Source organism: Rhinopithecus bieti, unplaced genomic scaffold (genome assembly GCF_001698545.2).
Source record: "Rhinopithecus bieti isolate Rb0 unplaced genomic scaffold, ASM169854v2 scaffold_41331, whole genome shotgun sequence".
Taxonomy (NCBI): domain Eukaryota; kingdom Metazoa; phylum Chordata; class Mammalia; order Primates; family Cercopithecidae; genus Rhinopithecus; species Rhinopithecus bieti.
In genome coordinates this window covers 1-13,706 of record NW_016816712.1, presented here as the reverse complement: position 1 = coordinate 13,706, position 13,706 = coordinate 1, and the positions used below count along the sequence as shown (strand labels likewise).

The 13,706-nt window shown below is 41.0% G+C and overlaps 1 protein-coding gene across 4 annotated transcripts; it reads right to left on the bottom strand.

Moving 5' to 3' along the window:
* Window positions 1–759: 759 nt before the first annotated feature.
* ARMCX1 (armadillo repeat containing X-linked 1) lies at window positions 760–4,988 on the bottom strand. Of its 4 annotated transcripts, none has more exons than XM_017855152.1 (4): window positions 4,774–4,988; window positions 4,408–4,461; window positions 3,798–3,862; window positions 760–2,650 (listed from the first exon to the last, which is right to left on the bottom strand). In XM_017855152.1, the coding sequence occupies exon 4, from the start codon at window positions 2,526–2,528 to the stop codon at window positions 1,167–1,169; it is 1,362 nt and encodes a 453-aa protein (XP_017710641.1). In that variant the 5' UTR covers window positions 2,529–2,650; window positions 3,798–3,862; window positions 4,408–4,461; window positions 4,774–4,988; the 3' UTR covers window positions 760–1,166. The 4 variants fall into 4 exon arrangements, with proteins under 4 accessions (XP_017710641.1, XP_017710642.1, XP_017710645.1 ...); XM_017855153.1 differs by having other exon boundaries at window positions 4,408–4,458; window positions 4,774–4,952; XM_017855156.1 differs by lacking the exon at window positions 4,774–4,988 and adding an exon at window positions 4,231–4,283 and having other exon boundaries at window positions 4,408–4,447.
* Between the last annotated feature and the right edge of the window lie 8,718 nt (window positions 4,989–13,706).

Below are 13,706 nucleotides of genomic sequence, written 5' to 3'. Positions count from 1 at the left end.
TACTTACATGAATACCAGGACTGGCCAAGAGGACATTTTCTGTCAAATACCCCAAGGACCCTAAAATAAAATTGGTCCTCTTTGTATGTCTCCAGAATACATCTCAGCACTTTTTGGTTCAAAAGGTCTCTCATTTCCATCCTCTCTTTACCATTCCCATGGCCACCAGCAAAACTTCACACCTTTATTATCTCATGCCTGGACTAACTTGTGGTAGCTTCCTGTTTTTTCCAATCTCCAGTCACCACTCCTATCCCACCCCAGCTTGGACTCCTGCCGCACATAAATCTACTATATCGTTTTCCTTTCTTCTTGTTATTCCTCTGGTCACAAAAGGCCTTGATGTCTCCCAGGAGTGGATGCAGTAATATTCACACACCCCAGTTTAGCAGTTAGGGGTGCTCCATGAACAGGACTCACCTTTACCGCCTGACTCTCTCTCTCGTCACTACCCTCCCTACACTTTCCATTCCAGCAGGCCAGCACTTCTCTCTGGAGAAGAATTCTCATCTCCATGCCTTTCTTTTCATCCCTCCTCCTGTCTTGAGTGCCCTTCTGACTTTTTGTATCCTGTCCTTCAAACCCAGCTTACTTAAGAGTTCTCCTCTGTAAAACTTTCCTTGAGCACTGTTGCCTGCAGCTGTTTCTGCTGCCTCTAAGCACTGATGGTCTCCTGGGTTTGTTAATATCTCTTTGTTTTAGTTTCCATATATCTTACCTTCCCAAACAGATCATAAACTGAAGGACAAGGACAATGTCTTTTTTTTCTGCTGCTTAAAACACAACTTTATTGATGGAACACAAGTCTTAGATTAACAAATATAAACTAATATAAAAGTGTAGCTTATTCATGATGTATAACTAATTCATTGTCAGTTTAGGTAGAGGAAAGAGTAAAAATATCTCAATCTAGGTAATAAGATCAAATCAATAAATTCTTTCTGTGTACAAGTACTAATATTCCATTTGGCATCCTTAAAATGGTTCATCCTCAACCCAACCATTAAAACCAACATCAGTCACTGTTATGATATATGATAGTCATTATTCCAAAATAGCAGCTGAAAAGATCTCTTTACCATATATTCACAATGAAAAACAAAGAATTTACAAAACACATCGTACCAAGTGCAAATACCTCAATACTCTTTGGGACAGACTCCAAATTAGAGTTTGGTTAATACTTTCAGGACTTTTACTTTCACCACCAGATCATTGTGATTTGCTAGTGCTTTGATTTTCTTAACACAAACTCCAGACTCTTTGAATAAGAAAAAAAGTGAACTTCTGCTGAATTCTTTCCTGGATGATGCAAGCCCTTCATTTTTTATGTTGTCATTTATATTCTCAAATAGGGTAAGGATATTAAGAAGAATCTCTCTATCCCATTCTTTATTAAAGAGGGAAATCAATTCTGATGGTACTTTACAACTGACCAGCTCTCTTGTCATGGCTGGATTTTCAGTAAAGTTTATAATTAGTTTCATAGTCTGTATCTTGGTGAAGTGATTTCCTAGGAATAACAAAGCAAAAAAGTCTGGAAAAGAATAGGAAAGCAAATGTTGGTAATGATTAGTCACAGTCATGTTGGTTAACAGTCTTAACCCAGCCATCTGCACAGCTGAGTCCAAGCGACAGACCATGGTGTCATCACACACTTGACTGATGTACATCTTAATCTTACCCTGATTTTCTGCGTTCACACTCAAGTTATTAAGGGCATTGTAAGTCTTTTCTCTAATTATGGGGTCTTTCGTTTTTATCAGTTTTGCAATAATTGGGACACCACCCAATTCACGTATGGCATTCTGGTTAAATGAATATGCTGCATTGTTACCCAGAGTGACCAAGGCTACTTCTTGAATAAAAGGATCATTTGTTCGCTCCAGTATGTTGAGGACCTTTTGAAGATCGGGAGCACTCAGAATATCATCAATTTTATAAGGAAAGTTGAACTTGCCTCTGCGGACAGGCCATGTTGTAGCTGGAGCCCTGGTGCTCTTACTTCGGGCCTTTCCCTTGGATTTTCCACTTGCCCTGCCCCCAGCCCTAGATCCACTCCTGGTGGGGTGGCAGCCTCCACCCCTGCCTCCTGGGCAGGGTAAACTCGGTGCAAGGGTCCTGTTCCCAGAGATGGTACCCACCCTAGCCCCTTTGCCTGCCTTTGCACTTGCCTGTTCCTTCAGCGTGTTGAAAAGGGCCTTGGCCTTGGCCTCTAGGCCACCTCCACTGTGGGATCCTGAATGGGCCTTCTCTTTTACACCTAGACAATCCTCGAGTCCCAAACTCACCTCAGGCTTGACCTTTGAATCACCCTGAAGTTTGGCCCCAGACCCTGCCCCAAGGTTAGTTTTAGCTCCTTTCACAGTCTCAACCCCAGTCTCTGAGGTGTCCGTAGACTCCTCGTCTTCATCCCAGATTTTCTCGTTTTCGTCTCTTCCCCAGGCCAGTCTGTATACACAGTAGCAGGCACCAGCTCCGATAACCACACCAGCGGCCACGCAGCCAGCTTCCCGAGTGCGGCCCATGGTATAGCTGGGACAAATCTCTTAACCGGAGCACAGAACACGCTCGCTCTGGCCCAGAGAAACGCCAACAAGTCGCGGGCGGAGTCTGCAGCTACTGCTGGCCGGCTCTGAGGCAGCTTGACCTAAAAATAAAGGATGCAGTTCAGATTTCAGGCTCCTCCTCCTTTTGTGTCTTTGCACGCAAACAGACTGAAACAACGACAAAACAAACGTAAAAAATACAGATATATTGGCAAACTCGGGGCTTAATATCTAGACCACTGATTCCTTTCTTCCATCCGGAAGCTAAGTTTGAAAATTTTCCCCACTTCAAGACTCTCCAACCTCACGTTCCACCACCTCGCCCCAGAATGTTAAAGTTCCCTGCCATCCTGCCCTTCAGATGTCCTGGGAACAGTGGCGCCCCCACATGCACCCACAGAGGTCCAGGCAGTTTTTTCCTTCTCTTTCTTGCTTCCAAGGGCACTGCTTCGTGCAAACCTGCAGACAAGGACGCGAGGAGGGGGTGTTGAGAGCTAGGGGGACATACAGATATCACCCGGGACGGGACATACATCCCTCTTCTGAATTCCTAGCCCTTTACAACTGCCTTGCCCGATGTTTCCCGCCTTCTGTTGCCCTCCACTCCTCACAGAGGTGCGGCTTTGGAATTCATCGTCTCCGTCCCTCTTCCTCCTTGGATGATTCCTCTAACCCTCCATTCCACCTCCACTCCTACTCTTACCATTGGCATCCTCCGAAGATGTCGCCACACATTTTCATTGTTAACATTTTCCTTGTATCAAAATGAAGTGAGAATATCTAAAAGCCGGACTGGCGTGAAATGCGTAAAGGTCTCCAACTCTGTCCTTGCCTCCACCAACTCCTCCATCTCAAAGGTACNCCCCCCCCGTGTCATTATACCAACTACCTTTGCTCGGGAGCAATTTCTTACCTCCCTTACCTCGGTTTCTGCTTCCACTAAACCTTCAAGACTGACAAACTTCAGAAGTGAGTGCTTGGTCGACGGACCAACACCAAGGACACTGTACCTCAAACAGTAATTTGGAGTAACATCCTCCCAACCCCTGGACTCTCTTGACGCCCACCCCTTCTCAGCTATTTGCTTCCCTGTCTTGTACCTGCAGAGCAATTTATTTTCCAAGATCCGAAATGGTGTAGGGAAGAAGGGAAGAAGGGAGATGTGGAGGGGGTCCACGGGCCCACTCGAGTTGCAGTCGCCACCATGCTCCACCCCCAAATAATGCCATCACCCTTATTATGACCTACTTGGTTCTTGACAACTTTGCGTTTCTTCCTGCTCCAAGGGTTGGACTGGCCTCCGGCCCCAAGATCTGCAGACACAAGCAACAAGGCAGAAACTGATGGCTTAGCGGACAGAAAAGCACTTCGGAGAGTCCCAACATCCGCTTTTCCTAATTCAGGGTCCTGGCTGTCAACGGAGTTTACCTTTTCGTCTGTCACCCTACCCTCACTTTTCTGGACTCCGCTGACACCAGCCCTCCCGCTACGCAGTGTTCCCCCACCCCCGGTCCCCGCCTCCGGCCCTCCCTCCCGCAGCCCCAGCGGTCGGCCATTTTCCCAGCAAAAACCACACCCCTTTCAAACCACTGGAAGCCGGGCGGGGCGAGAGGGGGGATATGGAAAATCCGAGGAGAAAAACAAAACCAACCGATCTCTTCTATCCCTCTCCCCAACGCACCCTACCCGCAATGACAAGCACTTTTCCTGCAGGCACTGTTACATCCTTTTTTCCTAAAGAAAAAAAAAAATGGCAGGAACATTGCTTGAGAGTCGGTAAAGGGCCCAAGTCAAGGCAAGGACCTCAGTCATCCCAGTCCTTCCGGGGGCCTCGGGACAGCCCCAGCTTTACACTGACCTGCAGGGATTCCAGGCAGACTATTCCTTTGTTCCCAAATGGCACAGCGCCCTACTGAAAGAAAAGGGGAATGACTGTCAGACAGACGCACAGCCTCAAGATTCTGGCTTGGTAGATGGACCAGCACACAGGATATGAATCCGAATATCTGCCCTCCCTGATTCAAGGCCCTGGATGTTAAAGGTCCCACCACGCCCGAGTCTGGGGTCGCCCCTGGAATCCGGCCCCAAGGTCCACCATTTTTGTTGTAGAAAGGGACAGGAATACTGCAAGGGTTTGGAGAAAGCGAACTGCTCCCCCTTCGGCCTCCACCCTTCACTGCCCGCGCCGCAGGGATCCCCTGGCAACGCCCATCCACACACAAACCTGCTGGGATCCAGGCAGTAACCTCGTCCTCCTTCCCCCAGGCCACAGGCCCTCTCGCCCTCTGGGCGATAGGGAGAGTGCAACCGGACCAAACGAAGACTAGAATTAGAAGGACGTCTGCACGCGTCGGCTCCAGCTCACGTGAGGGCCACGTCAACCGTGAGATCAGGACCCCAGTTACCACTCCCATCAGCAGTGCCGCAGAAGCCGGCCCTCCCCTTCCTTCCCTGACACATCAGGTCCTGTCACTCATTTTCCTCTTTGCCAATCCCGGAGACCAGAGTAGCTTCCCTTTGTGGTTGGAATTTGCCTTTCTTTGGCTTACAGGGAGAAGCTGTATCTGCTCCCGTGTCCGTTGGCCTTTTCTTCCTCTTCGAGGAATAATTTTTTATCTTCTCTAGTCCCAGTCCAACTGTCTCTCTCTATACCTCCCCCCACCACCAGTCATGAATGTCCAATATTTCTTCTGCACCCCTGTAAAATGTGGAGCAAGGTGTTGGAAAAGGAGACAGATCGTGGGAGTGTCTTATTTAAACTTTTCTGCTCATTTGTTTTTAAATCAGTAATGCATTACTTTTATATTGAGAAAATAAAATGATGCCATTTTCCTTTGAGTGGAGAGTTTAAACGGGAGAGAAAACCCAAAAGGCTTCATTAATTTCGTTATTTTATTTGTAACAGAAGGAAAATATTTCTACTGGTTACTGCCAAATAGTAGATTTTAAAACAAAATAACTCATTTTTAAAATTGAAAAGCGGGCTGAGGTGGGTGGACTGCTGGAGCCCAGGAGTTTAAGGCTGCAGTGAGCTATGATCTCACCACTGCACTCCAGCCTGGGTGACAGAGAGCAAGCCTCTATCTCTTAAGAAAAAAAAAATGGATTTTTTTTACATGATCTATGAATTAGTCCACAAAGAGACAACCAGTTGTCTAATCTTGGCCGTTTTACACAAATGATTCCTTACTTTTCAATTTTGAATCAACTTGCAATTTGATAAGATAAAAGCAACACCACCCTGTCTTATTTAATTAAAGCATGTATTTAACATCCCAAAGTCTTGACCAACTGTTATATGAACCTATGGTGATTTGGTGGCTACTCTGATCACCTACCTTTGAATTGAATTCCAGTCTACCAAGGCTGAAGCACCTGAGGGTGTGAGGGATGCAGAGATGTTCTAATCCTCCCTGCCCTGTCAACAGCGGAAGAAGGTGCTGCCCTCCCACCCTTCCACATTCCATAGCCTCTCATCCCCTGTATTCAGGCACTGGTCTGTTGTTTACTCCAAAAATATATATAGATGAGTGACCAAGGTGGTAAATGCCACGTTTACTCAGGTGACCAATCAGAGTAAAGACCTCTGGCTCCTTCCCTTCCTTCCTCAAATTCCCACAGAGGTAACTCAGCAATGCATCGAAGGACTTACTGTTCCTACCTACCCCTCTTGCCGTTATTCATGGTGCCTGAGTAGTTGCTCCTAATACTGTGTGCTGCCACCACCTGACCAGAGAGGTGCAGCCCGCTGGGCTTCTTGGCCTCTGGCTTCCTTAAAAAGACAACCTAATCTTGTTGCAGAGTTACTGCCTGCCAGTTCATATCCACCTTGGTGCCCGCTCAGCCAAATGTATGCCCAAGGAACAATCCCCACGTATTAACCCAGAATAGGCATTCTCACACGGACAGCCTTGTGGACCACCTGCGATTGTGTGCATAGGTATATTCATTTTCGTGGAGAAAGGAGCCATAGCTTTCATCGGATTCTCAAAGGCATGTATGACTTTTAAAAAGTGAGAACTACTAATACTTTCCTGAAAAAAAAGCTATATATCCCCTCAACAGAAAATCTACTCCTGCCCAGCACTGTGGGATACTGAAGCTGGCGGATCACTTGAGGTCAGGAGTTCGAGGCCTGGCCAACATGGTAAAACCTTGTCTTTACTAAAAATACAAAAATTAGCCGGGGGTGGTGGCGTGCACCTGTAGTCCCAGCTACTTGAGAGGCCGAGGCAGAAGAATTGCTTGAACCCAGGAGGCAGAGGTTGCAGTGAGTGAAAATGTGCCCCCGCCCCCCCACCCGGGCCAAAAACCAAACCCCCAACAAAAAAAAAAAAAAAAAAAGAAAAGAAAAGAAAAAGAAAGATAGTCTATTCCTCTCACCTCTTCTCTGTCTCTAGTTATATACTTATTTTTTTAAGTGCAGAAATCTGTAAATGCCTATTCTACCACCAAGCTCTTTCAATGATATCCACCTTTCTTCCTGCAAATATACAGTATATGTATGTGGATGTGTCAAGGTCCAAGTTGAACAATATACAAAACAAAACAATTGACATTTACTGCAGTACTTGCAATAAAACTGCACTTTAATTAGGTAATTTATATCTTTAAAAATGGAGTCTTTCTATCCATGCCAACTTTTGAGATTTTCAATAAATGTTATGTTTCTTTATACTCATTTCTTATTATGTTTGTGTTTTGTTTATATGAATAACATTCCCATTAAGATTGCACGTTCTACCTGGTTATTGTTTGTCTCAGGTAAAGTAATTGATTATGATATATTTATCTTTAGTGACCATTCTTATCATTTCTAATAGTTTTTTCATTGATACTTTTGGTTTTTCTAGGTATGCATGCATAATAACTGCAAATGATGATTTTTCATTTCTTCTTTACAAGTATTTATATTCCGTATTCTTTCATTTTCTGCATGTATTCCATTGACCAGAACCTCCAGAATTAGCTTGAATGATAATGGTGATTGAGGGCCTCTGGATCTTATTCTTGAAGTAAATGGGAGTGCCCTTAATATTTCATTGTTTAATGTAACCTGACATTTGCTGTTTGTTTTTCATGTGTTCTTCATCTGTGTATGGATGATTTGGGGGGATGCCTAAAGCTGGACTTTTATAACCCTTTATATAAGACTGAGGAAAATTAAATTGTCCACATCATAATACTGGGAAGGAAAGGAAGTAGGGAGAGTGGCAACAAGTGCTGAGCCTATTGGGACTGTATTAGTAAGCAAAAACAACACAGACTCTTCTCTCATGGTGGAAATACGACCTTAATAAAATAAGCGCGCGCACGCACGCGCGCGCGCACACACACACACACACACAGAGAGAGAGAGAGAAAGAGAGAGAGAGAAAGAGAAATACTGTAAAGGAAAAAACCTCTGTTAATGTAGTTTTTTAAAAAGTGGCATAGTCTGAGAATCAGGGAAAGTTTCCTTACTGGGGCAGAGAGAATGAAGTTTTCAACTGAGATGAAGGAAAGCAGGTGGTTAACTAGGAAAAGAGGGGAACAGAAAATAAAAAATCTCAATTTCCCCCACCCTTCTGATAACTACTGTGATAACCAATCTACTTCAATCCTAGGATAAATCCTATGAAAACCACTGTTAATTTTTCAGGTGACTCTTTCCAGGTTTTGTTGTTGTTTCATATATATATTACCAAACAATATATGTAGATACATTATGTGTGTGTGTACACATATATCTCTCTAAAATAATTTGGGATTATATTATGCATATTATCCTGCATAACTATTTTTTTCACCTGCTATGTCATGTAAATCTTTTTAGCAGACATACTAATATTCTGTAGCGTGGATTTACCAGAATTTAACCAATCTCTTACTGATTGATATTTAGCCTCTTCCTAATCTTTATCTACTACAAAAATGTTGCAGTGAAGACCTTTGTATACATATATTTTGGCAACTATGATATTATTTCCTCAAGATAAATTCCCAGAAGTAAAATACTTGTGTCAAAATGGGTGTTCATTTTAAATTTTACCCATGCTGCCAACTTTCATCTCTTAAATTTATAAATATATATATCGATAGATAGATAGATGTGCATTCTATGTTGTGCTCCAAATAATTTATTTAATTATAAGTGAGATTAAACATCTTCTCAGAGGTTTGTTAAGCATCTGTATTTATCTTTCTGTGTACTGTCTTTCCTCATTTTTTAACTAGGTTGTTCATCTTTTTCTTACTAATACATAAGAACTTTCTGTAAATTAAGCAAATGAGTCTTTTGACTTTCATAAGTGTTATAAATATTTTCCTGATTTATAATATTTTTGGACTTCTACTATATAGAATTTTCATTTTACAGTACAAAATTTACCAACTTTTTTCTTTACATTTTGAGGTTTGTGTCCTGCTTAGGGAGATCTGTGTTTTCTCCTAATTTTATGTTTCCTTTTATATTTAAATTTTGGTCCATATGGAATTATTTTCTTCCAAATGGCTAGTAAATTGTCCTAATGCTAATTATCAGATAATCCCCTCTTTAGCTCACTAATTTAAAGTGCCATCTTTACCATAATTATCATAATCTAAACATCCACATATGTTTGTATCTAGTTCTTTATTCTTTATTATATTCTTTTAATCTGTTATCTTTTCTTTCTTCTTAAATAACAAACTGTTTTAACTATAGTGTCTTCATAATATGTTTCAATATCTGAAGGGTAAGGTCTCTCATAACTCATCTTTTTTATCATTCCCTGCCTATTCACATGTATTTATTTACTGACTAAAATCTGTTATTTTGTTACAGTCCCCTAAAACTACCGTTTTAATTTCAATTTGCGTTGCATATAATTTATAAGTTAACTGAGGGATAATTGGCATCTTTACAGGAATATCTTTCTATCAACAATCCAGTTTTCTATTTATTTGTCTTTATTTTCTCAGCAGGGTTTCTAAAGTTTTTTAATAAAAATAACTCCTAGAACATTGCCTGGCACACTGTAGGTTATCAATCAATATTTACTGAATGAATGGATATGTCTTACAAGTTTTTTGTTAAGTTTATTCAAAAGTAGCTTATCTTTTCCCATGCTTATTGTCATTTGGATTTTTTTCTTTTTTTACATTTTGTTTGTTGTTTTATATATGAAAGTGATCAGTTTTAATCTATTGATTTCATAATCAGCCTTTTTATGGAGTTCCAAAGGTTTCAAGTAGTCTTTAGTTGATTCTCTTAGATTTGCTTCATTTGTAGTAATGATAATCTTGCCTGACCCCTCCTTTCCAATATTAATACTACATTTATTTCTCTTGGTTAATTGCATTAACTAGTACTTCTAGAACAATGCTAAATAATTATGGAAATAACTGGTATTCTTGTCTTTTTCCTAATTTTAATGGAAATGCTTCTAGTGTTTATCCCTTAAACATGAAAGGCTTCTTGTTAGAAATGTATATATTTTGTCATATTTAAGAAATATCCACCTATTCTTACTTCAGTAAGTTGCATCCAGAAGTTATCCGACTTTAAGTACAATTTGACTAAGATTCTGTTTCATTCCTTACATATAAGCTTTATCCTTGACTGTGCATTTTAATGGTATCAAAATAGCTGCAGTAATTCTAGGCCTCACACCAGCACCTCAGTCAGAGTCCTAGCTAGAAAAAACAATCTAAATCAGATGGTTCAAGGGACTTTAATGTAGAGACTACTTACAGAGGGAAGTGCAAGATTATGAGACCCAACAAGCAATTTTGTGGCACCCAGAGGTTAGCAATAGCAGGTAGCTATTATCCTAGGCCTAAAAGGGCAAGAGGAAGAAATAGTATTTCTGGAGCCTAGTGAGAGCTAGAGTCATGGAGGAGGGGACTTCTGGAAGAAGCTAAAATCTTGAAGGGATGTAGTCACTGCCAATAAAAAATAGTCCAAATCAGAGTGGGAGCAGTGAAGAAATACATTGTCTTCTCTCTTCTTCCCGTCAAAGTTGTGCTAGTGCATTCCATTGATCAATCCCAAGCAGAAATCAATTACAAATGGAGCCTGGGGGATGCAGCCCCTAAGGATCAGCCTCCCGGCGCATAGAACAAAACAAAGAAGGACAGGAAATTAATAAGGATGTGTGGGAAAATAAAGACTAACCACCATGGCCTACTCCTTTCACATTCAGCATCTATTCTTGCTATTCAATTCTCCCAACAAGGAGGCAAGGACAAAAAAAAAATCCCATCAGCCATTGTACTGTTACGGGATAATGCTAATTCAACCATATTCGCCCACCTGAAACCTGATTTATAACAATTGTCTCAAGTGTTTTTCATATAAACAGAGGAAAGGAAGAAAAAAATAAACAAAGATGTGCATAGCTGTTAGTCCCTCTCTGAAGCTGATCATGAGGCCAAAGTTAATAATCAACCTCATTCTTCTACCACCCATTTCATATTCCCCTTACAGCAACCTGGTCAAAATTATTTCCCTGACGTAGTGACCCTAATCTTCAATCCTGTATTTATTGAATTTCTGCACTTTCCCACTTACCAGGACTATTAGGCAAAGCAGTACTAGGAGGTGCCCCAGTAAGTATCCGTGGGCTCTGAGCATAGCTCTCCCTGTTTGTATAGCAGCAACCTTATTTCCCCTTAGTAATTGGGTTCAATCCCTCTAGCCACTATAGCAGCCCCTTTCCCTGCCTGTCAGTTCAGTGGCAGGAGAGGACAAAAATGGCCAGAATATAGTCTCAGCTTTTAATGTAATGGAATCATGGCTTTATTCCCTGGTGAAAGCATTCATCCTTGCTGTACCTAAGAGTCCAAGGTTATGAAGAGAGAAAACAAGAATCACATATTTCTTCAGTAGGTTAACTGGTGTAATAGTGAAAAGGGTCATTCCTTTCATGACTTCTTTATTCCTAGTCCTGTGTAACCTCACTAGGGGGGGAAAAAGCACAATATATGGGTGGTTCTGTTAAAGCATCTATTGCAATCTTGTCGTACAGTACTCCCAGGAACAGCTGATCCCATAACTAAGCTTCCAGTAAGTTACTTATTTTTGTGTAAGGCAAGCTGCTTCTGCATGGTAAAGTAAGTAGTAAAGACTAGTGAATCTTTGGATGTGCACTTCACTTGTCATTAAATGAGTTCCTTGGTCAGAGACAACTTTGTGTAGGATACCCTGATGATGATTAAGGCATTCTGGAAGTCCATGGAGATGGTGATGACAGAATCATTGTCAGCAAAGAAGGTAAACGTGTGTCTAAAATACATGTTCATTTCCATGAGGAAAAGTTTCTGTTTTTGTCATGATGAAAGGTGTCCCATGTAATAATCCTACGACCATGGGACTGACTGATACCCCTAAGGAATGGTGTCTTATAGAAGCTCATCATCTTCTCTGTTGTCAGGTTGGGCACTTAGTATTAGTACAAGATCAGCCTTGGTGAGTAGAAGTCCGTATTGTTGAGTCTAGGCATAGCCTCCATAATGTTGATGCTAAAATCTAGCAAAGATAACATAGACATAAAAATATGACTATTTGCACTATTCTATTATTTTGCCACAGTACTAGCTTGAATTTACTACTATTTTATTTTGGATATTTTCGTCTATAGTTCTAAGTTAGACTGACCTCTCACGTTTACTTTTTTACTTCTATTCTTCTTTGTTTGGACGTAAGTATTATGTTAGCCTTAGAGAACGAATTGGGTACATTTCTACATTTTCCTATGCTCTAGAACACTTTAAATTGTATAAAAATTATTGAATCCTTGACAGTTGTTGTGGTGGGAAGAATAATGGCTCCTCAAAGATGTCTACATATTGGAACCTGTGAATATGTTACCTCATATAGCAAAAAGGACTTTGCAGATGTGATTATGTTAAGAATATTGAGATAGGAAGATTATCTAGTACTATCTGGGTGGGCCCAGTGTAATCACAGTGTTCTTGTAAAGGAAGGAAGGAGGCAGATGAGTCAGAAAAAGATGTGACAATAGAATCAGGCAATGAAACAGTGGAATTCAGGCAGCCTCTGGAAGCTGGAAAATGCAAGGAAATTGATTCTCCACTAGAGCATCCAGTGGTAACACAGCCCTTTAAACCCGTTTTAGTCTTCTGACCTCCAGAACTGTGTGATAATATGTTTGTCTTGTTTTGAGCAATCGAGTGTGTGGTAACTTTTTATACAATTTGTTACAGCAATAGGAAACTAGTGTAACAGTTATTTTTAAAGAACAAAAGAGGAAAAAAGTATTTTCTATTTACCCAGATATTTGTAATTTCTATTGCTTCTCCATTCCCGACGTTCAAGTTTCCCTCTGGTATCATTTTCCTTTAGTCTGAAGAGCTTCCTTTAACATTTCTGGTCCAGTATGTCTACTGGCAACAAATTATGTTGGCTATCCTTCATCTGAGAATATTTTCATGTTGTCTTCATTTTTGAAGGATATTTTTGCTGGATGTACATTTATGGGTTGGCAATTCTTTTATTTCAACACTTTAAAGACGTTCCACACTTTTCTGGCCTTCATTGTGATAAGAAAACCAGTCATTCAAATTATTGTTCCCCTAGAAGTAATGAGTTATTTTCCTATAACTACCTTAAAATTGTTTTCTTTTTTTTATATACCACTTTTTTTATTTTCATTTTTATTTTTTATTATACTTTAAGTTCTAGGGTACATGTGCACAACGTGCAGGTTTGCTACATATGTACACATGAGCCATGTTGGTTTGCTGCACCCATTAACTCGTCATTAACATTAGGTATTTCTCCTAATGCTATCCCTCTCACATCCCCCGACCCCATGACAGGCCCCGGTGTGTGATGTTCCCTGCCCTGTGTCCAAGAGTTCTCATTGTTCAATTCCCACCTATGAGTGAGAACATGTGATGTTTGGTTTTCTGTCCTTGCGATACTTTGCTGAGAATGATGGTTTCCAGCTTCATCCATGTCCCTAAAAGGACATGAACTCATCCTTTTATAGCTGCATAGTATTCCATGGTGTATATGTGTCACATTTTCTTTATCCAGTCTATCACTGATGGACATTTGGGTTGGTTCCAAGTCTTTGCTATTGTGAATAGTGCCGCAATAACAATACGTATACATATATCTTTAAAATACCATGATTTGTAATCCTGTGGGTATATACCCAGTAATGGGAT

Excerpts from the sequence above, each read along its gene's own strand:
- ARMCX1 (XM_017855152.1), bottom strand. The coding sequence starts at position 2,528 with ATGGGCCGCACTCGGGAAGCTGGCTGCGTGGCCGCTGGTGTGGTTATC.